The sequence below is a fragment of the Vollenhovia emeryi genome, unplaced genomic scaffold (assembly GCF_000949405.1).
Source record: "Vollenhovia emeryi isolate VEMERY1.0 unplaced genomic scaffold, V.emery_V1.0 DF939182.1, whole genome shotgun sequence".
NCBI classification, from domain to species: Eukaryota; Metazoa; Arthropoda; class Insecta; order Hymenoptera; family Formicidae; genus Vollenhovia; species Vollenhovia emeryi.
Genome location: NW_011967184.1, coordinates 221024 through 247579, shown reverse-complemented (window position 1 = coordinate 247579; position 26556 = coordinate 221024). Strand labels below are relative to the sequence as shown.

The 26556-nt window shown below is 45.3% G+C and overlaps 1 protein-coding gene across 3 annotated transcripts in view; it reads left to right on the top strand.

Annotated features, from left to right (window-relative positions):
- Positions 1 to 26556, top strand: part of LOC105562892 (14-3-3 protein zeta) — a 64668-nt gene that overhangs the window by 28556 nt on the left and 9556 nt on the right. For 2 of the 3 annotated variants that reach the window (XM_012014048.1, XM_012014046.1), the window contains exon 2: positions 15367 to 15674. In XM_012014048.1, the coding sequence (XP_011869438.1) occupies positions 15375 to 15674 (300 nt within the window). In that variant the 5' untranslated portion in view covers positions 15367 to 15374. Of the gene's footprint in view, positions 1 to 882; positions 1295 to 15366; positions 15675 to 26556 lie in introns of those variants that run through there. The other variant, XM_012014047.1, reaches the window with a different exon arrangement.

Below are 26556 nucleotides of genomic sequence, written 5' to 3'. Positions count from 1 at the left end.
AAAATGGTACAGGACTTTTCCGTTCATCTCGATCCGTTCTACTTTCTCAAGAATTTTGTCGGATATGGAAAGACTCACCCTGTATAAGTCGAAAAAGAAATGGGGCGAAGTACCGACGCAATTTATATTCGCAAAGCGGCGATTTTCCAAAGAAATTGCAGCGCGTCCTCCGTAACGATTAGCCGCGGTTCTTTTTTTTTCTCGCGGCAGCTCGTAGGGAGCGAGAGAAAAACGTACCGACAGGAAGAGGAGGAAAAAAGGAGGATCTCTTTTCCAGGTTAATTTTTGCACGAAATTACGCCGCGCTTCAGACGAGAGCCGCGAGGCGGAGTAGGGCAGGAAGGTAGAGACAGGGGAACGCGCGTGATAGACGTCGAGCGGGTCAGAGGCAAAAAGAGGCGTAAAAAAGATAAAGAATAGTTAGACGACGAAGGAGGTTGGAGGGAAAGAGACGCGAGTCGGATAGGCAATTTCGAGGCGATTAAAGCGAGCGAGTGTTGTCGATCGAGTGAGCGCGCGAGGGCTGAAAAGTACGGTGGGTCCGAGAAAGAGAGAGAGAGAGAGAGCGAAAAGAAAGAAGGAGGAGGGAAAAAGACGCCGGGAACCGTCGCGGCGGCGTCGTTATCGTTGTCACCGTCGTCGTCGTCGGCGTCGCCGTGCAGCGTGGCGCGACGCGGCACGTCGGATCGGTCCCGGGACACGGCCGTGCGCCGCTCCGCTGCCCCACCCAGCCTCGTCGGCGGGGCGGCCATGCCGGGGCCGCCGCGAGCCGATCAATACTTCGGTTCGGGCACGAGGCGCGGCGGACGCGGCCGAGCGCGGCCGAGCGCGGCCGAGCCCCGGCACGAGGCGAGCCGAGGTTCCCCACCATGGGCGGCGTTGCCGGCTCAGTCGTCGTGCGGGAGTGGTCGTCGAGGGATGTGTGGTATCGTAGCCGCGAGTGTGACCGAGGAATAAAGAGCCGGCAAGAGTTTTTAGTTTCCCGTTCGCGCTCTCGAGTCCACGCTCCGCTCGTCCGTCTCCCGCGTGTTTCCCCCCCGGTTGCAGAGAGCGAGGAAGGAAAGGAGGAAGAGGAAGGAAGGAAGGAAGGAAGGAAGAAAGGGGGAAAGGTGGAAAAGCCCCGGAGTTATTAACCGGCAGTCGTGTGGCGGTTGCAGCCCGTCGTTACCGCGGCACGCAACGTTCCTTCGCCCGCTCCTCCCCCCGCGCGCTCCGACCCGAGCCGGTGCACGGATCTACGCACAAATCGTGCATTCACGTCGTTATTTATTGTACAAAGGACTATAAGCCATAGGTAGGTGCCGGAGTCGCACTCTGTGATCCTCTCTTTTCTTTTTCCCCCCTTCTTTTTCGCGTCTCTCTTGCTGCGTTCGCTTCCATTCGTCCTGCTCGCTCCCTCTCGGCCGCGCGCTATGAGCGCGCAGGTCGGCCGCTTATTCCACGCACTCGTCACTTCCTGCGTGACCGAATCGCCGTCGCCGTCGACGCTCTCATGGGAGACTCCACTCTCGCACGAGCGTGCGAGAACCGGAGCCGAGGCGAGCGCGGCGAGAGCCGGCTATCGATCTCTCGCCGCGTCGTAACTGCGTCGCAGAACGACGGCTCGTACGTGCGTATCTCGCCGCGTTGACGCGTAATAACCGGAGCTCGGTCGGTTCGTCGAGGTGCGTGGATCGATCGATCGATCGATCGCTCGCTCGCCCGCCCGCTCGATTCCTCCCCCCCCCCCCTCCCCATCCGCGATCCACGGTCGATCGGCTCCGCGCGATAATCGTCGGCGACGAGGCGTCGCCGTCGGAGAATGCGGCCGGGAATTTCGCTCTCGCCCCCGTGAAAGTTAACGTCGCGGCGCTACCACGGCTGGCTCCCTCTCGAAAAGGCGGCCGCTCGCTCGCCCGCTCGCCTGCCTCCGCGGCCATAACCTCAACCCGGAGGACGGCGCACGACGCGGTTGTTAATAAACGCTTCTCTCGCCAGCCGGGCACGTCTCCCGCGACCTTCGTCCGCCGCCGCCGCCGCCGCCACCGCCTCCTCCCACGAGAGCTACTTCGCATGGCTAAATATGTCTTTCCGTGGAGGATGACCGACGCGGCTGCTCCTCGCGGGCTCTACCAAGTGTCCCGTCGTCACCGGGCGTGACGTTAACCCGTCAGGCCCGGGCTTCACCGTTGCTTAACTTTAATCTTGGTTTAATTCACGTCTGTCGCTTTCTGGAGTAACAGTTGGAGTAACAGCCTGAAGTTGAGAGACGTTGGTGAAACCGGGCCTCGGTTGTCACGCTGGTTTTAGTAACGATTCTATTTTTAATAGGAGAACACGGCCCGGACGATTAAAAATCAATGAATAAAAGGGCTAAGAACCTTGACTAGGTGTTGGTGTCACAATAGTAAAAGTTTTTCGTATATTTACATTATTTTTACTATTACTATCTTCTCTACTTTTTTCCTACTGGACTGCTCACGAGAATCAATAAGGATGCAGAGTTTTGTATTAGGTGACTCGAGGCTAAATCCTGATTGGCTCTCGTAAGCAATCCAGTAAGAGAAATGGTATCGTGTGCCGTTGGCATTAGCTTCGACTGAAATGTACGGATCAATTTGTGTCTTTCGCGTCGGGGGAATGCAAATGTTTTCTTTGGTCAATTAGGTCTGCAGGTGCGTAGGACGTGAGAAAAGTAACCTCTTACATTTCGGAAATAATATTTACTTTCGAAACTCCGCGCGTCGGCCGTGGGATTAACGTGGGTGAAATAATTATTATCGTACGTGGCGAATCTTTTTTTCAGTTTCCGCCCGAGCTCGACGAGGACTTAAATCTTGTTCCGCGATTCTCCCAAATCTTGACCTGCAAATGTTTTCAGATTTTTAAATGTTTCCAGGAAGGAAATTAACCGGGCGAATTTTCTAATTAAAATTTTGGAGATATTAGTGCATTTTTTAACGTATATTTTGCTCCGATCAATTGTCTGTACTCGTCGGCCTCGCTTCTTCCCTTTGTCCGCGACGTTCGGCTCTCAAGTCGATCCAGCCATCGATCGATCGATCGGCGATCGTTCCTTTTTCTTTTCTGTCCTTTTATTTCATCGAGAATAAAACGCATATCTTAAACGCCGATCGATCGATAGCCTTGAGATCTCGCTAAATGTTAAGTCCGCGTTCTTATTTCCCAGATGTATTTATAGCGGCGGTTCAATGATATTTCATGCCTCTGTCTCACGTGACTATTCACGGCGACAAGTGACGGCAGTCGATATCCGACTTAAAATTGCTGGGCAGTTTTTAAAAACGAGGCTAAAGCTCGAATTTTAATGCCGCGACTGATCGACGGAGCTTAGAGCGCCGATCGAATTTATTTTGGTAGCGACGATCGATGTCGCGATACTCTCGAACGGGAAAAGATCCGAGTTGAGGGAGGGGGGGGGGTAAATAATTTTCTCGTTAATGTCCGACTTGTCGAATCCCTTGTCGAACACGGCGTTTTGTCGCGGGTTATCGCGCGCGCGCGCGCGATAGAAATACAAAAAGCACGATAAGCGCCGCGTCGTAACATCTCGGGTGTGCGGATAGAGATATTAATTTTATCAGTTTTACCCGCGTTTTATCTGCGCCCACATCGCGTCATGCTTTACCTCGCTGATAACGCGGCCGCCGTCTCCCCGCGTGTTTGCGCGGAGCCTGCGTAAAAAGTCCGCGCGATGGCCGTCCAGTTTCTCTCGTCCACGCTTCCACCTCGCCGGAAGAGTCGCGGCACGCGGATCGCCCGATAACCCGATGCATTTCGGGGGGGAGATTTTCCGCGGTTAATCGTCGGCCTTTCATACTTTGCGAACGGTTATTCTCGGATAATAGTACTTTTCGGTCATTTTGACCACATCGTCGACTAACGTCCGCTTTGTACCTACGTGGATTAGCTTCAGTCTCGGTTCAACTCGCTTGTAATTGTTTCCCCACTGCTTAAAGACTACACCGAGGAAAAATTTGCATCGGATAAACGAATTAAATAGTGTTGCCGACAGAAATTATCTTCTGCAGATCTCATCGCGAAACGTTTCGTGGAACAATTTTCTAATGTTCGACGAGCGTCGCGTACTCTTTTCCTCTCTCTCTTCGTTAACGTTCACCCGAACGTCTCATTATGTTTCTTCTATTAATAATTTCATTGGCACGTACGAAGACTCGACGTACGACGCAGTCGTACGTTATTAATGAATCGCGGCGCGATCGCGTGCGTATGTCAGTGACGGTCTTTTACTCGGAATCGCGCGGCCTCGCTCGCCAGGTTTGCGGGCATTCATGAAAGCTTGCAAAAGCGCCGATTACCCACGCGTGACGCCAGCCGCATTCTTCCCGCGCCGAGGCGGCGTGGAAAAAGTGCGTTTACTTTCAGGATCGTGCGCGTCGACCTGACGTTTCGCCATGGGGGTGACGGCATGGGGAAACCTACTGCGTCACGCTGCGACAGTAATTTCTAGAATCTCGTCTCTCCAGACTCTAACTATCGAAATTTCTAATCTTAACTAACGACAGCCTTGTTCTCCGGACAATAGAAGTGCCCGGTCAGGCGCTTTTTTTCTTATCTTCGATTAGTAAAAGAAGGTTAATCTTATCGTAGGAAAAAATGTTTGACCGTCACCGATAAAGATTCGACCCGAAGCTGCAGAGTCCTATACGCGGACGAAGTCTCGTATCGGTTTGTAGAATTTATTCTGGCGGATCTCTCGCGGAGACGCGCCGGCAAAACTTAATCTACAATGTGCTCCGTACGTCTACACCGAGAAAAATACTTTAATAATTATTAATATACCCTAAGTTTGAACTCGATTACTTTGTCAGAAATATATAAATGTTAATATAAATTCGTGATATTAAATAGTAATGTACGTGACCGTACAGTAAAAATATCATCAATTAATATATAATATTGGTAATTCTTAATATACCATGTATTAACTATAAAGAAATATGTATTAACTATAAAGAAATATTTATTAAGACCGGACACAAAAAATTCTTACATTTATTATTAATATACGGTTCTTTCAGTGTAGAAATTCTGTTTTGTAGCCAACGAATACGGTTAACAAATTTGCACAAGTCGCTAAATTGTACGATCGTACATTGTTGACAGGTTTCTCGAGCGTTTTGCTTTGCTTATATAAAATAGAATGTGAGACGCCCACTTAGAGGGAAGGGAAGTCCAGGTTTAAACCCTGGATGAGGTAATATATCTCGCAATAAATTTTCTGTATTAAAACACTGGCCGGTTAATGTCGTCTAAAAAGCTTGATTATTGTTATCTATTACTGGCAACTTAAAGAGCTGTGGGAGAAAAAAAGACAGCAACCCATTTTGGGGCCCACAATTAGTAATCGAATTATTTGGATTGTTCTCTACTCTCTGGGAAAAATTTTGACCGTTTTTTTTTTAGTTAAGCAACTTAACATTTCGGTTAATGCCTCTTAAGTGGAAATTATTTTTGCGTTACTGAATATCGACAGAACTAATAGAGAGAATTGATTAGTATTACTTAAAAATCTTGGATATAGATAAAATAAGTAATAAATAATCCAAATAATACGATTATTAATTGTGGGCCCCAAAATTGGTTGCTGTCGTTTTTCTTAGAGAGATTTCTACACAGTTGGAAAATTTGTTTTTTTCTTGTTAAAAAAATGCCGGTTAAAATTTTTGTGTTAAATGTTTAACGCGTACATGTGTTAATTTAACATATTGCTCTTGTGTTGATTGACCTCAAATGTAAAATTATTAAAATAACTGAAAAGAAATGTTAAAATATTAAAGTATACTTATTTTTTAATCTGACAATACATATGTTCTATTTTATTAGTAGCAAAATTTATCTGTTAAAATTTACAGAATAAAATGTTGATTTTATTCTATATAACATAAGTGAAAGTGCTTTCGAACCGTCATTTTACTTATTACATCTGTAAAATGTAAAAATTACATTTTTAAATTCATTTTGTCATTAAAAATATGTTAATTTTACAGATTTATTTCAAATTATTTTGAGATTTGCATTTATTCCGTGTTAAAATATGAACAGAGTATTAGTGTGATCATTTAACATGTCCATATTATGTTAAATTAACACGAAAATTTGTGTGGACCGTTTGGGATATGCGATATCTGTGAAGTTTGACACAAATTTTTCAACTGCGTACATAAAATAGAATGTTTCTAATCGAAACAGGCACATCGTAGATCAGGCTTAAGGAGCAGAATCGCGTGTCGCACTCGCGGACACCTCGGTGGGAATTGGAACGAGCTGGAGCGCGCGCGTATCGCGCGGGCCGCTCCGCGCCGCGCGAGAGTTCCTCGTGCCAGAAATATTTCGGCGGCGACGCGGGACGTCCCGACGTCGTCGCCGTCGCCGCCGAAGCCAGGTGATCGCGCGCGCGCGCTTAAATATAGGGCGCCGAACGCGCCTATCCGCTCGCCCAATATTTCTGGGACTCGATCGTTTCCTCTAGAAATTTTTCCCTCTTCACGAGTTGACGCTAGAGGAAAAGCTTCACGAACGAGCCCCTGTCTCGGGTTTCTTCGCGCAAGCGAGAGGACGCGCTTCCGGAACCCCGGCGGGTCGATACTTGCCGTTGTTGATGCGCCTCGGTGTCGAACCAGAGTTTATCCGATATTCGGTATTATCGATTATTCGATGTTTTTTTTTCAACCTCGATATGAAAATATCAAATTAAAAAGCCACGAGTAAAATATCGAATGAATGCTTGTCAGCAACTTAAATAAAAATGAATATAAATATGTAAACTTAACAAGCTCGTCCTTTTGTAAAATACAAGGGAACAAGGCCAGTGGTAAACGAGCGATTGAATGTTAAAAACCAATGTATTTCTACGACGCCATTTCAAGGAGAAATGAATATTTTTGATAACCGATCGGTGAGTTTAATTACGCAGAGAAACCTGCAGATTTGTACATTCATAAGGGAGTCGTCACCAATCATGATGCGGTTAGAGATGCGTTTATGTGATTGGCTGTGTTTAACGTCCCTGTTCATCATCGCGACTTATAAACGTGTCACTCATCTACACTAGAAAAGAATCTTGCGGCATTGGTACTTCGAAAACGAATAGACCTATTGGCTGAACTTTCTACTTGATGTGCATATCAAATTATCTTCCCTATACTTTTCATTATAAAACAGGTAAAGGAACCATGACGGAGGTTTTTTTAGTTTGAATAAAAAAATGTCGCTTACTCGATATTTTATTCGGTGTTAACTGCGACACTTTCTAAGTTGGCGAATACATTCATATTCGCTAGTCTTCCTCGATTTTCGACATGTCCGTGTCGAACCGGTCGGTCTTCCGGTCGAAAACTCGCCGCGTCGTGCGGGATAAACTCCGCGATTAAGGACGTATCTCGCGATCGTTTACCTCGCGAGAAAACCGCGTATCGCGTACGGAATCTTGTATGTGTAACGCGCACCTCCGCGTTCCCACGGCGGTAATTCGCGCTTCTGTTACCTCCGTGCAACAAAGTTGTGCGCCGGGGTGTTGATTCTTTCCCCTAATAAACTGCCATTCCGTGCATTTAATTGATGGATAATCTGCCTCGAGCGTTTAGTGGCAAATTAGACGTTCAATTCCCTCGGGGTATCGCGGACGGAAACGCGAAATTGATATCATCAGCCACGGTTGCTCGCCAGATAAACGAGGGTGCTCGGTTTAACGAAGTTGAAGAAAGAGTTCGCACGCTGAGCCATATCAGGCATCGTGAAGTACGATTAATTATCTCCAACTGCGAAAATATTGTTGTATTAATTGCCCGGCCGACTGTCGGCATCGTTGTTTCCCTCGAGACACATCGAGCGTTACATCGGGAACGCGAGTCCTCGCCTCGAAATGTCATTCCTCCCTTTCTCGGGCGCATCTCGAGAGAGCGGTGAATGCCGCTAACCGGAAGCGTATCAATGAAACCGGATCCCGGGGCCCCTCCGCCGTTCGTGACCCGGAATTCTTTCGCCTCTCGCGTCGCGCTCGCTCCGCAAAGGAGCCGCCGGCGCCGATTCGCGTCGCCGCTTAAATATGGAACGTGGGTAAACGCGGGTGCGAATCCTCCGCTCCGATGCTGATCCGAATTTATTCGCGCCGCCCGCGAATTTATCGCGGCGGCGGGCGGGATTTATGGTTTGGGGCACCGGGCCGGCGAAAAACGACACGATTTCCGGAATCGAAAATTCCCCGGGTGCGGCGACCCTCTCGAACGATGACGCCAGCTGTAAAGTCTACAGGTCCCGCAATTTCCGGGACAATTAATCCAAGTTCAAGCTGTACAAGCGCCGAGAAAGCTCGATGCCGGTGAACCTTTTTCGTTAAAAATGTGAGAATCCGAAACGTATATAAAGTGGCGTCTGGACCGAGCGTTTGTTGAAATGAATTTATAACATCTGAGTGAGGGGAAAACCGCTGACTAAAATCTTGTACTTTATCTTATTTATCTTGATTTAATTGATTTTATCTTATTTTATCTTTATAATCCCTCAGCAAGGCCTAATGCCCAAACTAATGCTCCCAAAAATGCTTAGTAATGCCTGGTAACGCCCGGTAATACCGCAAATCTGTACACGACAATGCCCTCAGTGGTTTCCCCTTCGCATCTGAGTTATCGCGAGATGCAAGCTTCGCGTCACATTTAACGTATGCGAAACATTTGTGCAGTGCTAATTCGCCGGGGATTTAAGATCCGAGGAGCAAATGGGTGCATGTCGGATATTTCTAGAGTATAAATCTGTAAAATCTGGGACCTACACGGAGAGAATTTTCTCCTAAAATTGACCTGAAAATCGTAAAAATTTCAGGATACTAAATTTCTTCGAAATGACACAGTGTCCCACGATTGTATGATTTTCAGGTAAAGTTTAAGGAAAAATTCTTCCCGCGTCGAGGCGTGTTTCCGCGACATCGATGACTCGTCCGGAGATCCTGGAATTTATAAAACGATACTTTCGCGGTGAACATTTGCACAATTGCGATAGACGGCGCACATTCCAGGCGCGAAAATCACCGTGAAAGAATCTCGTTGTATTTTTTTTTTATTCCGAATTCACGCGTTAGCGCGAGGCAAAAATGGCACGCGCGACGGCGATCGACGTCGCGAATTTTTTCCTTTCCTTTCTGCGTATGACAGGTGACACGGCCGGCATCACTTCCGGTATTCCCCGACTCCATCCTTGACAACAATTATCCGGTTCATTGAGAGAGAAGCGCTCTCAGTCGCGTGCGATTAGGTGCAATTGCACTTTGACTCGTTACTCATCGCGTTATTTTAACAACTCGCCGTTTCGCCGTATCGCTCTCTCCTTAGGTAAACATCCGTTCATGCATATTCTACGTTCTTGCGGATATTCAGCATCATTGAACCTCGCGCAATTTCGCGCGATCCTTTCCGCGGCACTTCAAGAGGGTGTCGACTTCTTCGACAGGTCCAAGAGATTTTGAGGAAACGAACGCCGAGTATTGTACGATTTAATTGTAACACATTTTTGTAAACTCGATCGTTTCGTATTAAGAATTCAGGAGAGTAAATCAATATTGAGGAGAACGAACGATATCGAGGATACGGAGGCCTCGTTAACGATCGTCGGGTCTTCCTAATTTGGTATTTAGAAGAAGGTGTCCTTTAGAGGGAGAGGGTTGTCCGTGCTCAGGGTTAAGTGGCCCTTGCAGCTCTCGTGGCTTTTTCGACGGCATCGACCAGTTTCAAAGCAGTGAGTCATCGTACCACGCGATACCCGGTTTCGCTCCACGCTGGATTATCTGCGCGTATTATACAGGGTGTTTTTTTTTGTGTGCCAATCTCATTTCCTCTCGATGGCAGTTACCGTCGTTACAATTCGCGGAGTCTATCGACTTGCGTTACGCCGAACCGTAGAACGAAACCAACGACTTTCGGGCCCAACCAACCGTGCACGGATGTTAAAATTGCCGTTGTTCAGCTCCGATTTCTCGAATTTCATAAAATACGAACCACGAGATCTTGCTATTTTTACCCATAATGTTCCTGCCGTTTTGTCACCTAAGGTATTTGAGATATTTATAGATTAGTTACGCAGAGAGTGTCGTTAAAAGTGAGCCTGATCGGACGCATTCCGCGTACGGGAACTCTGCGCGCGGCGCCGAGAAACTTTTGCGGCGCAGCGTGTGATCACGTAACGTATTTAATTTACAAGCTATTTTTACGAAGGAACCTCCTCCCGTGCGCGGCGATGTATTTTTAATTACCCTTCCTATGAACGCGCCGCGAAGATCTCCCTCGGGAAATCTCCCGACAAGCGTCGTTGGTTTTCGTGTTTCGATCTTGCCTGCAACGTCTGCTTTCGCCTGGAAGTCAATTTAGCGAGAGAGGGGCTCTCAATTTTTCGCAAAGTCCCTTCTCCCTGCCCTAGCCTTATCCTTAACCGAAAGCGCTCGGTGGAAATATTTATGGCGAACTTATTACGCAACTCCCTTAGAATTGTACCTTTGGACGAAAGATTTTCGAAGGAACACGAGTAATAATCATTTTCTTTGCCAGCAATGAAATAAGAGGCGATATTATTCGATTCATCTGGCTATAATTTTAATTAGAAGAAATTTTTATCGCTACCCTGGCTGAGAGAGGGCAAACTCCGGTGTGATGGCCATAATTTGTTGTAATGCGCAAAACATACATTTTTGTTAGTTTTTAATTGCGCTTGGTGTACCGCTTCATAAGTTTTCTATTAGCAAAGTATTGCAACGTATGCACTGGCCATCTTACCCGACTTGTATGGAAAAGATGGCCACAGTATTATGGGACAGTGGACGTACGGTATTATATGTAAAAGATACATCTAATATATTGCAAATAATAAAGAGAGGGTATTTACGCGTTTTAGACCAAGAATTCGGCTACAGGCGGAGAGTTGTGCCCGTCGAGGGCAAACTCTCCCCATGATGGGGATTTTCGAAATAAATATCACGAGACACGGTAGTGTCTCGCGCCAAGTGTAAGCGCAGCTAGTACCGCGCGCGCGAGACCGACCGTGTAAGTTTACGCGAGTACACGACTTGACGGGCCCTCAGATTTTTGGATCTCAACAACGGCTGATCCCACGAACTTGAGACTGCGCTTAATCGATAGCTTGGGTACGATTTGCATAATAAAAGTATTTTTACTTTTTTCCTGCGTGCCCCATGAGTAGAGATATTGCAATGCAAAGTCCACGAGTCTGATTGGTATCTACACTAACGACAATTCAACGATGGTTTCATTAATACAATGATAAAACTTGGAAAGAATTGCAGCTAATATTCCGTGACTGAACAGAGTGCGCGGCCCGTCTTATCCAAATTGCGAGAGAAAGATGGTTATGGTATTATAAATAAGTAGCGAAAATGGAAATACAAATTATAGGTCAAATTTACAATTCACAAACCTTTATTACGTGTGTAACGTTGATTTCGACAGCTTAGCTGCAATTTATTTAACGCCTATAGCAGCTGTTAGTGGACACGTGAAAAGCTTTGCAGTCGAAAGTAAAAATGTGATACGGTATTCACAATATTGTTATTTCGAATGGTGTATGCGCATAAACTATTGTAAATATTGATTATCTTTCAGAATAACTATGAAAATACGTTATTTAGCAGTTATTGGAGAAATTACAGCTCGTGGCTATCTTTCCCGTACGGCCATAATACCCGAGTTTACCTAATATTTTTCGCAACAAAACTCTCTTCTAATTAAAATTGAAACCCAGTTGCGTCGAATACTATTTTTTCCTGTTTCCGAGAGGAAACGTCGGCCGATTAAACTCGTGCCGCTGGACACGCGCGGTTTTAAAATGCGAATAATTCTCGCGGGTTAACAAATTGGAGGGAATTTGCGTAACAGCGGTTTACGCAAGGTCGCGCGTTACGTCGATGTGAAAATTATAACCCTGTCCGATTTTCTTACGGCGCGTTACGTGCCGCTTGATATAGTTCATGAATGCGTCTAGGCTCGCGTCCCGAGAGACGTAATTCGTTCTTTCAATTCTACCACATGAATCACCGTCGTTTCCTCTCGCGCGTACTACGACGGCGACGACACGACATTCCGGTGCAACGGGGGTATTACGACATCCCGTTACTCTTACACAAACGTGTAACCGAGCAAACCTCGAGCTCAACTGTTTCGACAACGCACGAAGCTCTCGATTTTTATCTTACGGACTTTATTGATCTTTTCGAAACTGAATTCGAGTTTCGCGAATTTAATCTGATCGGACGCGAAACCAAAGTACTTTGTGCGAACTCGTGGAGATTCAATTTTTCAAGAGCCTGAGCTTAAATTCTACAAAATTCCTGTAAATGGTATTTGCGCATCCATGCGAATTGTTTTTCATCTCGCGATGCATTTCTGGAGGAAAAAAAAGCAACTAAGAACGGCCAAAGGTGAATTTATCTCGTAAATCACGGATTTTTCAATAGCTCTCGATGACGGGTGTGATTCGCGCTTTTCTCGGTAATGGCTCATTATTGACGCACTTGTGCTCGCGTGATTCGATGACGACACAATCGACCGCTCTCTCCCCGGCACATCGAACGTGCTCGCTCGTTTATTCGTTCGTTTTTATCGAGCGAACGGCCAATTCTCTTATCGGCCCGCGGACTCGCACGCACGTGCAATCCGTCGACGAGATATTAGCCCTCTGACCGAGTCGCCGGTGATTTATCGCGTCCGAGCGGCAGATGCCGGCCAGACTAAAAAAAAAGAGGAACAAAAGGAGAACGATAATTGCCATCCACGCGCCTGCCTTGTAAAGATTTAGAGTGTTCGCCTAGTGGAAAATACGTAATAGCTGTGGAATTTCGTTTCTTCGATAAAACCATTTTATCTATCGACCATTATCGCGTTTATTTGTTCTCGGGCTTTAGAAAACATGGAAAGAATGACAAATAAGTGTACGGCTTGGGCGACCGTTGCGTAAGCCGGATAATCTCGTGCGGTCACGTTCGTCGATTTATTAGGCGTCCGGTGATATTCTGTCCGATAGTAGATAAAACGACAGATTAGAGATAAGAGACGGAGTTGTGGAATGAAACGGATCGTAACACCGGGGCGTCGTTCGTTGTTCGTGATAAAAATCTGCGCGAAATTAATTATGTGTTAATGAACGAGTATCATTGATTAATTCGGCCTCTTGGACGGAGGCTTAATAAAAAAAGGGAGACAGGGAGAAATGAAGATTGGAGTGGAGCTTGTTGCGTCGTCTGAAGGAACGAGGAGAAAATTTGTTGACAGTTGCAGATGAAGCGCGTGTTTCAAGTAAAATGGAGATCGGATAATCGTGGCCGTGTCCGCGATCCCGTCGTTGTTTAGCGATTCCTAAAATATCGGTTGCGCATCGAGTCCTCATTAGCGTCACTTGATATTATCGATATTGAGAGCCGCGAGCCACGGGTCTTGCGTAACGCGCTTTCGCGTGCATCGATCGACGTCAAAGGGCTACGTGATCCTCCGCCTCACGGTAAATCTCGTTTTCGTGTCGGAAATAGACGCCTTCGCACGGGTTTCCATGGAAATGCGGTGCCCCACGACGAACGCGCGTGATGGGGGCGTGCATTCTCATAACGTACAAGTCTTCTTACCGCGGACGTTTATTGAGAGCCACGTATGTCATTTCTCGGCGATTAAATGCTCGTTGGAGTCAATTGAAGAAAACGCTTCGATCGGTATCTTCGATAGACGCACGTTTTCCTTTTCTTTTCTTTTTTTTTCGAAGCGCCTCGGCCGTTTTTTCCCTCGCGACGTTAAGAATGCAAAATTAATTACGATAATACGATAATTCTATAGCCGCGCTATAATTGCGTTGCAGGCTGCGCTGTAATTGTATAGCAACGGTGGGATACTAATTCTAAAATAAGAAGGAAACCATGGGATAACGTCATGTTTCGCGATGGAAAAGAAATTTCAACAAGAATTCCGTCTCTCGGTATCTCCTCGCTTTGAAGGTCTAGGATCTATTTTTCTCGCGTCAGGGAGTATTCTACCTGAACGTCTCCGTCGAGCAAGACCGAGGCTGGCAGCTGGTCGGCTCGAAAAGTGCGTCGCTGCGCGCACCGGGCACGTTCCCTTTCCTTTCAAGAGGAAAACAAAGGCGCCGAGCTCCTGCCCTAGAGACCTTACGCAAATTCGATAGACAGAACTCGATGGTTTAACTTGCAATCCACTAAGAATCTCGAAGCGGGGCGAGAGGAGACCTCGCTTCGTTCGCAGCAGATCGCTCTTGCTCCGCGCGTGGTTTTCTGGCGAGCGTCTCTCGGACGGCGGACGCGCGCACGTGACTCGGAAAGGGAAAAGGTCGTCCTGCCTCCGGAACGGACGTGCGTCGATCGTTCGCCGAGGCGAACGAGGCCAGTCGCGTTTCGTGAGTGGATACGCAGCGCCGTCGTCGTCGTCGTCGTCGACGCGGTGGTGGTGGTTGGTTTCTAAGCACGTCGGTGTGCGCGAGACCTATTCTTCCCGACCTCTCCGGGGACGACGCGACAAAGGAAAACCCGGCGACATTGAAACGCGGTCTGTCACGCTTTGTGCACCGCGCGCTGCAGCCACCCGCTCTGCCGTATCTCTGACGTGCGTTCTCCATTCGATCTCTCTGGTCGCTCTGACCTGCTCAACACCGCGCAGCAAGTTTTCCTCCCCCTTATCCCTCCGTGTAATCCCGCGCCCCGTAGATCCCCGTCGAGGTCGGATATCGTTTTGTATTTTGGAAAATGCGCGTGGAGCGAGCGAGCGAAACTCTCGGACCTACGAGTTTTCGCGTTCGACGGTCCTTTTCGAAATCATTTCCAAAACGCAGACGCAAGCTGCATTTCTGCACTGAAAAAAGAAGTGGTAGATTCAACCGGTCGTCTGTTAGAAAATGGACGAATCAGAATTCCTTTAGGATTTACCATGAAAGATATTTCATAACCAGAAGTTTGGTAGACTTGACTACAAATCCGGTAAATCCTAAAGGGAATTCTGATTCGTCCATTTTCTAACAGACGACTTGGTTGAATCCACCAGATTTTTTTTCAGTGTGAGAAACAGATTTTCGCGTATCGGAACATTGCGTTCTATTTTTTAATACGTAGCATATATCGACATTGTTCAACACAGTAATCTCGGGCGTGAAATCGCAGCGGCGTGAACAATTTTGGGGGACTTGCAATCCTCGTCCCTCTCTCATTTCGTAGCTCGGCTTTCTCTTTACTTTGCTGAGTGCACTTGTTCAACTTTTGATGCGCGCGTACCGGAAACATGAAAAGAGCCTTAGCGAAACATCGGAACTTGAACTTCGACTGGCACTAACGTCGCGCTCTTTTTCTGATTCCAGCCGACACAATGTCCGTGGATAAGGAGGAATTAGTGCAGCGTGCGAAGCTTGCCGAGCAGGCGGAAAGGTACGATGACATGGCGTCCGCGATGAAGGCGGTCACCGAGACGGGAGTCGAGCTGTCGAACGAGGAAAGGAACCTGCTCTCGGTGGCGTACAAGAATGTCGTAGGGGCGAGACGTAGCTCGTGGCGGGTAATCTCCTCCATCGAGCAGAAGACCGAGGGCTCCGAACGCAAACAGCAGATGGCCAAGGAATACCGGGAAAAGGTCGAGAAGGAATTGCGCGAGATCTGCTACGATGTATTGGTGAGCGAAATCCCCTTCCCCCATTTTTCCTCTCCTGTGAAACCCGAGCGTGTATTCCGATCCCCCTCGCTTTTCTTCTCGCCTCGGCGAGCCGTCGCGCGATAGCAAGGCAACTCGTGTCCATTTCTACCAACGTAGATTAATCTTAATTTTCATTTAACTTACCTTTTATCATTCACCAATTAGCCGTTTTAACTTTTTATCTCCAATTCTTGGAGCTAGAAAAAAATAACGGACAAGTCAAACTGGGATTGAAGTTGATCAACGTCGGTAGAAATGGACATCGCTCTTACTTCGCGCGACAAGTTAACTCGTTTTACTTTTGTGAAACGCCGCACGCGTCGACCGTAATGTTTATTAATGGAAAAAACTATTAATTACTCCTGTTGATTCGCGCAAAGCGGTTTTTTTTTATTTTTATTTTCACTCTTGTAAGGACAACGCGTTTGTATTTATGCTAATGGAACTGAACGCTTGCATCTCCGATTATATCTTTCTCCGCGAGACGTAGTCACGTGCGCCTCTATCTGAAAAGAAACTGGCGAATGATTTACGTTTCCCGTCTCTACTCCGATCGGCGTTCTCGTTGTATCGCGTACGAACGGCGTGTACGCGCGATTCGCGCGTGTTTGTCCGGCGGTCAGGCTCATTGTGTCCGCCTGGGGTATTGATCGAAGTCGCTCTAGACAAGAAAAGCGACGACGTGGACGATAAGAGATGAAGCGGGCATTGAAATACGCGGGGAAAAGCGCCGCGTTCTCTCGGAAAGTAGGAGAAAAAAAGGAGAGGGGGAGGGAAAAAAAACTGCGAATTGTGTTTGCCGAGGAGTAAGCGTGTTTGAACAAATGTCTTCGCGCGACCCAGATGACGGAGGACTGGCTTTTGAACGTGTCTCTCTCGCCTCGGTTAAGGGGACCCTAAAGCCGCTGGCGAACTCGATCAGTGTCGATAAGATAGGAGACGGAATTAAATCCAGGTTCTACTCGGTCCGAGAAATTTATCGCCGATCAGTTTGCAACTTTTGCGAAAAAGCAGCAATTTTATTAGCTACACATTGCTCAGACCGAGATTTTGGATCGAATTCTAGCGTCGTCAACGCCCATGGCTTTACTGACAGTCTGACAGATGTTTGGCAGCGACCTCTCTCTCGAAAAAGCCTGCTGCTGTTTTCTCTTCTTCTAGACTTGGATCTCTGGACTTGCGTTTGTTAGAAGTAATCTTTTTTTCTAGGCTATTAATCTCAGTTCTAATTGCACGATATTGCTCTTATATGTTGTCCCTAGAGTATGCTGGTCTCGTTTTGTATATATTTATTGTAGAATTGTATCGAGCAAATATTGTCGTCAAGTGTACCAAAACTTGATAAAAATGTTTTTTGTTATATAAAGTCGACCAACATAGTCTAGATTTTGTCGCGCACTTTAATTCCGTAAAAGAGCTTTGCATTTCTATAAAGCCCATTAAAAGATTACTTCTAACAAAGAATGTCGGTAAAACAGTAATTTTGAGGGCACGCGCGAGAAACGAGACGCAGCAAGAACTCGTGCCTCATTTTTATCGCAAAAAAGGAAAAAAAGAAACAAATTAGTCGCCGATATTTGAAAATGTTTTTCCCGTCCCGGTTTTAGATGATCTTTGCGATTTCTACGAAATCATCGCTGCGAGGCGCCTCGGGACGATGCTGATTTTCGTTCTCGCTACGGCGAATCGATAAACAATCGAGGGTTATTTTCGGATGATGCATCGACGCTGGCCATCGCGCGCTCGCGATTAAACCGTAATAAGGTTAATTGAGTCGGCTTTGCGGTCTTGATGAAGCGAACTTCAGTGGACTGTTTGGGCGGATCTCGGGCGTTTTCAACTGCCGCATAGCTCTCGCATGATTCGGTGCCGCGACAGACGGGCCCGTTGACGACAATGCGTCGCGCTCGCAGATGTAACGTTTCTCGACGCCTCGTCTCTCGCGCATTGTTTCTCCGCGCATCTCTCGGGAACACGTACCGATAAGAATGTATAGGCGCGTTAAAAAAAAAGGGGGGGGGGCTCGAGTAAATGAGCAACGCGACTGCAGGACGAAATAATTGGCGCAGCTTGGTGACAAAAGGACGACGTAAAATTTGAATACGACGGTAAAAATGTGAGAATACGGTATTGTTCAGCGATCTTCAAATGTTAATTCCCCTCGTGTGAATTTACAACGTCGGAAATGTACATTTTAGTGCCCCGCCGCGTTTCGTCTCGGACAACGCGCCGTTCTCGATTTCTTCCTATCTCGATCGTTATCGCCCATGTTCATTTTGCGCCGGCCTGTATCTTCGATCCGCCATCCGATCGCGCGACGAACGATCTGTCAACTCCCGACGATGCGTTCTCGCGAGAGAACTCTGCGTATTCGTTCGGTCCGCCCGGGAACGTTGATTTACGCCCGGAGGACACGGACCCCCGCTCGCGCGTTGCTCGAAATTAATTTCGCGGGGGATGCACACGTGTATTCTCGCGCGCGGATTCGCGATATCGTATTTCAGGCGGCTGGCACTATCGCGGGCTTCCGCGCTGAATAGTGCGGGCTCTGTATCGCGACAATGTGTCAGTTTTATCGCGCGTTCTTGTACCAAGGCTGATAGCGGCGTAAATCAATTGCTCGGAGCGGGCAAACTCGCGGGGATAATCGCCGCGACACAATACAGTTTTGCATATATTAATTTTTCTATTTCCTCCAAATTAGTCATCCGAAGTTGGGCCCACGATTTTGTCGCTCTTATTTTTCAGAACCCCCCGCCCCCCCCCCCTCATGTTTCCCCAATCAGTACACACAGAAAAAAAAGATAATTAGGTTAAACAAATGAGATACGTTGAAATCATACATAGAAGTCTCTTTAAGTTGCCAGTAATAGATAACAATACTGAAAGTCGAAAAATAGACGCGAAGATATCATCTTTATACTGTTATTGCGATAAATATTACCACATGCCCTCGGTGGTTGAATTGGTGGGACGCCTAGAGAGAAGGGAGGTCCATGTTCAAACCCTGGCGGAGGTAATATTTGTCGCAATAAATTTTCTGTATTAAAACACTGGTCGGTTAATGTCGACCAAAAAGCTTGATTATCGTTAAAATCATGTTTCTTTGGATCTACTAAATTTTTCTGTACTTGTACTAAAACGTCTGCTAGATTTGAAGAAACAGATGTGAGTTCTCTTAGAAATTTCAGCCTCGATCAAATAGAATTTTGGTTAAGGTAGAGAAATCGTTTCTTCGAAATTAAATAAGGGTCTAGTAGGGTCAAAATTCAAGGAAAATTTGTTCGCTCGAAAGAAACTTCCTTTCTGGGTGTAAGAGCTGGGACGGCCATAAATGAAAATTGGTAAAAAGTAATTCATAATAACGGAAACATTTTTTATTCTAATTTCAACGCCAATTTTATTGATAAAAAGTACACTTAAAAATCTTTTGTATACCGAGTCGAGGAGGTTCCCTTATAACGCGAGTTGCGGCTTATCTAGCTTATGTGCAGATCCGACACTGATCCGAAGTATGGCATACGCGGAATATAATTTAGGATTTTACTCTACTACGTAATTTGATACGTGAGGCTGCATACATATTTATCGCAAGGATTTAATTTATCGTTTCCATTAAATACTTCGGAGTTTAAATTAAGTCGAATTTTATAATCCGGCACGCGGCGATTAGGTTTTAATGGAAATGTTTAGAGCGAGGAAAGCTAAAGATCGCGAGATTGATGTCTATATTGACGCTATGGGTAGAAAGCTAGCTCGCAAAGTAGTATTTATGCTAATGGGCCTCTTGCCGGGCATTTAGGATAATCAGTCTGCCTGTATTGAACCCCTGATAGTTTTGTCACGCTACTTTATCAGATGTCTATTTTTCACTGCCGCCGTAGCTAATGAACATCCGCTTAGCTAAACGCGACCGTTTAGCTCCAACGAATGTAACGCGCCGGCCTTTTATCTTCTTAAAATATTCACGGCAGCAATATATAAATATTTCTATTATCTTATTGCAGGTAGTTATGCTGAAGTTAAATTAAAGTTTATCTTAGCGCGTTACATTAATTCGCCATTTGGCGATGCATAAATATTTTTCTTTCTTTATTGTTGAAAGTAGTTGAACTAAAGTCTACTTAAACGATACATCAGTTCGCCACTTGGCGGATTTTGCCTTTCACACTTTTCGCGCTACTGATCTCGAGTTTTATAACGACGCGGGGCTTTCCATTTCGAATCGATTCGACAAAATCAAGTGAGAGAGAGAGAGGAGGGGAGGGGGGAACGCGTCGAGACCGTCGAGTCCGGCGTGTGTCACCTTTCCCGCCGTACGAACGTGCTTCCGAGAGCAAGCCGAGTGCATTCCGCTCCTTTTTCCGCGCCGGTGCAGCCGTCGCGACGTTTCCTGTTCTCCATACATGGCCGACGAAACTCCCCCCTCCGGAAAGGTGTCGGAGAAAATTATACGCCGTTGAGTAACCGGCGCTCGGGCTCGTCCAAAGGGGGTCGCGCGCTCCGAGAGTTGCGAGATGGGCGGCCGGGAATCGATAAACAAGTAATTTCGCATAATTACGTGGAACGATGATTTCATCCTCACGTGAGTTATTCTTTATCTCGGAACATTCTCCTACGCGCACGGGATTCCAGAATACGCCCGCTCAGATATCTTACTGTCTACTTGTATCAATATGCCGGCTACTCATCTCTTTCACTTCTTTTCTTCCCTTCCCCCCTCGTAATACGTTCGTTGTATTTTATAATTTTATTTTACAATATTTTGTGCGCATCGCTTCGAATTCAAATCGAATCACTGAGGATTCGATTCGCTCTCACATCAAAAAGATCCGAGCGCCGACGATCGACGATCTCGAATCACTTTTTTTCTCTAATAAATGTAATAATAAAATCATTCTTAAGATAAACAGGGTCATTGAAAAGAAATGGCAATCTAGCTTTTATTTTCAAACATAAAATGGGACCAGTACGGCAATTCTGTAACTTAAACTAAGGAACAACCCATGAAAAGTCTGTGTCATTCGGAACATCGTCTTCGTTATTGACTGTCGCCAGTCAACGATACCGAAGAGCATCGATAGCAAGTTACAGAATCCCTTTACTGGGAAGATCGATTCGAAATCGAGAATGAACAGATTCGGATTACACAGGTCTACAAAAAAATGGGATCATGATTGTTGTTGGGCAGCTGGGGGTCGTTTCCCAAGTAATTTTCTGCGTAGAATTCGAATCCGAGGTCAGAATTGGCCCATCACGTCAGGATTTTGAGATATTTGAGGTTATATACTCGAAAAATGTATATATGTTTCTCCATCAAACCCATATATACAGTTTTCAGCCCAGATTTTCGGGTTTATAGTTCAAAGTTTACAGGTTTAATGTGAATGCTCATTAAGTTGTTGGGCTATAACGGCGCAGGGTTTGGAATTCATCATGTTATCTTAAAATGGCCGTAACTTTGCAAGGAAAAATCGTAGATGACCATTCGACAGCTCATTTTGAAGGGAAAGAGTAGAACTAAATGATGCAATTAAAAGAAAAGAGCTAAAAAATGTTGTGCGTCCTGTACATAACCTCAAAAGTAGCCCAAAAAGCCATTTTTCGAGTATGTAACCTCAAATATCTCAAAATCCTGACGTGATGGGCCAATTCTGACCTCGAATTCGGATTCTACGCAGAAAATTACTTGGGAAACGACCCCCAGCTGCCCAACAACAAAACCTTGTAAACCTGTGTTATTAATTGTGACAAGGGCGATAGGAGCATATGACGAATAGTACGATATTTGACAGAGTGTTTGTAATAAAATGGAAAGAACCAGAACACAATAGTTAGTTTTTCAAATTATAAATGTCGACATGTTTAATTATCGTCAGACGTTCCGGCTACTGAACCCTTTTCAATGACAAAACAAGATTAATACGCTAAATGTCAAAATTTCGGAGATACACCGCATCGTTGGTGCGTGGGTTGGTGTGGAGGAACAGTATTCGATTCGGTCGGTGAGAATTTTGAAAGATAAGAGGTCATTCCACTGTAACGGCCCAAAAACTATGCTTATCTTTCACCATTGTTTTCACAGTAAATACACCAGACAATGAAATAAATCTTTTTGGGATTCATCAGGACACTCTTAAGTAACGCAAAAGAATTTTTTTTACAATTTAAACAATTTTAATCAAGCGTTTTCTACACCGTTCGAATGGCGTATTAAAAAGATGCAAGTCCGCTGTGTTGCTATTATCATTCAGGCTTACCTGAAACTCAAAAAGATTCTTAATCTATATGAGTGTCGCTATGTCCCGAACCTCAATTAAGAATTTTTATTTAAAAATAACAAAATGCCAGTTTGGAAAAGTTTCAGAAAGTACTTTTCTTCAAACTGGCACCATTTTGTTATTTTTAAATAAAAATCCTTAATTTTTTTGGTGTTACTTAAGAGTGCCCTCAAATCCCCCAAAAATTCATTTCATTGTATGGTGTATTCGCTGTGAAAAATATTGTTAAAGATAAGCACAGTTTTCGAGCCGTTAAAGTGGGAATGACCCCTTAATTTCATTCGATTCGACCGCACAACGGCATGACTCGCACACCTCTAGTTCAGAGTGAATGAAGAGCGACGATAACTCGCAGGCGAGCGAGTAGAGAGATTGGCAAGTCCAGAAAGAAAAACCGTCGCCGGTCGCGAGGAGCAAGCCGCTCTCTCGCGTCGTCGGACGGGTCGATGCGACGTCTTAATTGCCAGCAAAGTCTCCCCCGCTTTCTAACGAGCGACTTCTTCGCAGGAGAGAATCGGAGACGTTAACTTTGTCCGAAACGCATCTGACTGCGCCGCGTATTCATTAGTGATTCGTTACCGCGTCGTCGTCTAGCGACCTGATAACGAAACGAGGAAGTACGACTACGAAAATAGCCGCTTTATGCGCTACGAAGTCATTAGCATAGCGTGCTTCGTCGAGAGCATCGACGCGAATTTCCAGCCCCGCTGGGCCCCCTCCCTTTCTCTCGGCGAGGGGCGTTAATTAATTCCAAGTAACAACGAAATAATTTGACTTGTGGAAAGCAATTATAGAGAACGTCTCTCTCTGGGTTTACTCTATTTTGCAAACGGCACTTTCTGTTCGCTGAAAGATCGCGCCCGTACCTTCGTACATAGAAATTTTCCGGCGCTGGATTCACACGAAATTACACGTGGAACGTTCAATTCTTCCGCTTCGTTTGCGGAAAATGTCGCTGGAAAAACGCGCGAACGGTCTTTATTTTTCATCATTTTCCGCAATTATGCCTGAAATTAAATTTCCGTTTGAACGAGCCCCCCGTTAAAGTTAATTGGACCGAGGTCCTGCGTCTCGCTTGTCCCGACGCTCGTCGCGTTAAGCGATGACGCGGCTAAGATGATTTCCGCCAAGATGATAAAGGAAATTAATTCGGTGGCGGGCGGGGGCCATATTCCGCATAATAAAGTGTCAACGCCGAGACACGAGGCGGATTGTTAAGACCCGGGGTGCCTCGCCTCGAGCGTCGAAACTCGTTTGCGAGCAATACCAGTTTCTCTTCCGCGCCCGGATCGCCTTACGAGCCTTGGTTGACAACCTTCCACGCGTACGCTTCCTTGCGCGGAATCCCTGGAGGGTGAAGATCATCTTCCGGATTGGATTTCACACGAGTCAATTACGAGTCTCCACTCGCCTCGCGATTTTTGCGTCCATATCCCCCGGTAGAGACGATAGATATCTCTCTCTCTCTCTCTCTCTCTCTCTCTCTCTCTCTCTCTCTCTCTCTCTCTCTCTCTCTCTTTCCTTTTCATGATGCATGTATATTATACAATACAACTATTTTCCCACCGGAGCATGCATAATATGCAAAGTAATTAATGAAAAGGATACTAACCTTTTCTTCCAACCTTTCTTGTTGGAAGGTCTGCGACGACTTAGAGACAGTCTATTACCACGAATTGGCATAATACTGGATACGTAAATGTTATTATAATACTGCAAGACAACGACAGAATACACCTGTGCAAAGGTTGCAAAACCTGCACCAAGAGAAAACGCGTTACTTCGCGTTTTACTCATCACGATATTTCTGTCGCGGATTGTTGACATCCGTTTCACTCTACGATCGTCGTTTGCTATATAGCGCGGACTGTTGCGCGCCAACGTTATAAGCCTAGTGCAGACTGCACGCAGCAAGCGGCAAGCGACGTGGCTTTCCCATGGCTGGACATTTTGATTCGTTATTCGGAGAAGCCCGATCGGAGACAGAACGTTCACAGTTTTTGCACGATATCACGAAGGAGCTACACAGAAGGCGGGAGGACGGGCTAGACGGTCGAGGAGTCGGAGCGCGGCGTCTTCGGAGAGACCTGACTCAAGGATAGCGTACGCTGGACGGGGATCGGCGAGAAGATAGGAGTAAGAGGAAGGAGAGACGGCGAGGAAGCGTGGGAAGCGCGCTCAGGCCGCGTGCGAGGACGGTCGGCGACGCCCCAGGTCCGGCCGACGTCGACGCACAGTGGGGCGAACGCCTTATTTTTCGGTCATTTGCTTATAACTTCTACATTTTTCAACGGAATAATTTCAAATTTGACTTAAAATAATGTACGATTTGTGTATTTTCAGTGTATAAAATCAAAATCATTTAATTGACATTTATTATTTAATTGATAAAGTACATAGGTAAATAATCATTCTAAAACTGTATGAAATGTATAAAATGAATCAATAATATAAAAATAAGTAATAAATAATATATATTTTAAATAAAAACAAAAATAACAAACAAAATTTTATTGTCGCCATTAAATAATTAATTAATGAATTTTTGTACGACCTAAGTGGCAGGTGCTTCATTTCATATATGATAAACTACATTTTGACCATACGGTTTGTGGTCCTTTTCAAGCGATACATCGGCGTTCACTGCGGTATACAAATAATAAACGTAGACAATTAATGGCTAAACAATAGTTATATACAATATGATAAAGAGTGAGTCTTACGAGTGTATGCAAAAGTTACATGTTTATTGTGCAGTGAATGACTCTGAACTGAGTTAAGAATATTCTATAAGGGACATCGACACATTATATACATAGTTAACGAAATTAAATTAATAAATAAATAACAAATAACAACATTTTGTCAGATGTATAAAAGGTCGGTAATAAATAAATACTATAAATAAAGTCAGTTATAAATATTAAACCTGTGTCAATGTCAATAAACTAAAAATTAAATTAAATACTACAAAATGGAGTTTGTTATTATTGAAATAATTTATACACTGTTAATAAATAAGTCATTGGTGGAACTCGCCAAATCTTCGGCACCACACGGAACAAAAAAGTAGTGTGTTCCAACAAGTCAAAGATTAAAGTATTAAGGGGATGCTGGAGCGACGGGCCAACTCCGACGGGATAGCGCCCTCATCTGAATGGAATTAAAAAAATCGATAATGTCGGTAATTATCGACATTTTTAATTCCTGCATGACCATTTCTACATTACCGCAGAGAAAGGATTTCGCGACAATACTTTTTCGGCGATACTCGTACTACGCCCGCGCGAGACGTCGAAGAACTATTGTCCACGCGCCTCGTTATCTGAGGCTCGCCGCGGTGCCGCTCGCTGCCATGACAATTGTTTTTGGCATGTCACACACCGCTGCACGTCTCGCTAGCCGATCGATATTCACTGTCGCTAAGAGATCTGAGAAATAAAATGCTTTGGCCTGCCTAATCTGGCCTATCTTCTCAGTTTGACCTAATCAATTTGCATTTTTCGATTGGTTAGTTACTTGTCAGACACCCTTGGCTGCGTTCAGAAACACAACCCAAGTACCCCAGCGTATCATTCTATCCTTGTTGCTTACAGACAAGGTTAAAATGATACACTAGGGCATTTGGGTGATGTTTCTGAACGCAGCCCTGCATGTACACGGAAGTGTAAAACATATTATATAATACAAAATGTAACGTATACATATGTACACATGTGTACATGTACTTACACGTGAAACGCAATACGCTGATTATTTTAAATATGGAAAATATAAAATGAGCCCCTCCAAACGCCCATTCTCGTGAGAACGCAACCAATAAAATTTTTCCGTCTCTCCGATTCAAATATACAAATAATTGCAATGACTAGTATCATGATAAGACACATCTGATTTTTATTATATGTAGTACCATCAGAATCGATGCTTCTAGTATTAAATTTACCAGTACTGTCAGAACAGATGCTTCTCAATTGTACTACAATCAGTACCGTCTGAACATATGCATCTGGCTTAGTTTGCTAGTATCGTCAAAATAAACGTTTCACTGAGACGTGTTTTATCTCTAAAATATATTTGAAATATTATAACTTTTTTTTAATACTAGACAACGCAAGCGCGCGCTTTGCGCGCACCGTTTGACAGCTGCAAATAACACGACTGAAGCATGTCATATTGTACAAGCGAGACAGTCAATCAGTAAGAGCAGACGCTTCTAATTTTTATTACAATTAGTACCGTCCAACTAGACACATCTGATATGTACATATTTTCCCAGTACCATCAGAATAGATGTTTCTTGGATTTATGTACACCAGTACCGTTAGAAGAGACGCATCAGGTTTTTGTTATATGTAGTACCATCAGAATCGATGCTTCTAGTATTAAATTTACCAGTACTGTCAGAACAGACACTTCTCAATTGTACTACAATCAGTACCGTCTGAATATACGCTTCTGGCTTAGTTTGCTTGTTTGTTTTACAAGTTCATTTTCATTTTATTTTTCGCCGGTACTGCGCGCCGATCGGCACGCCGAAGGTTGTGCGTCGTGGTCTCGCCTCTAGAGGTGCCGGATGA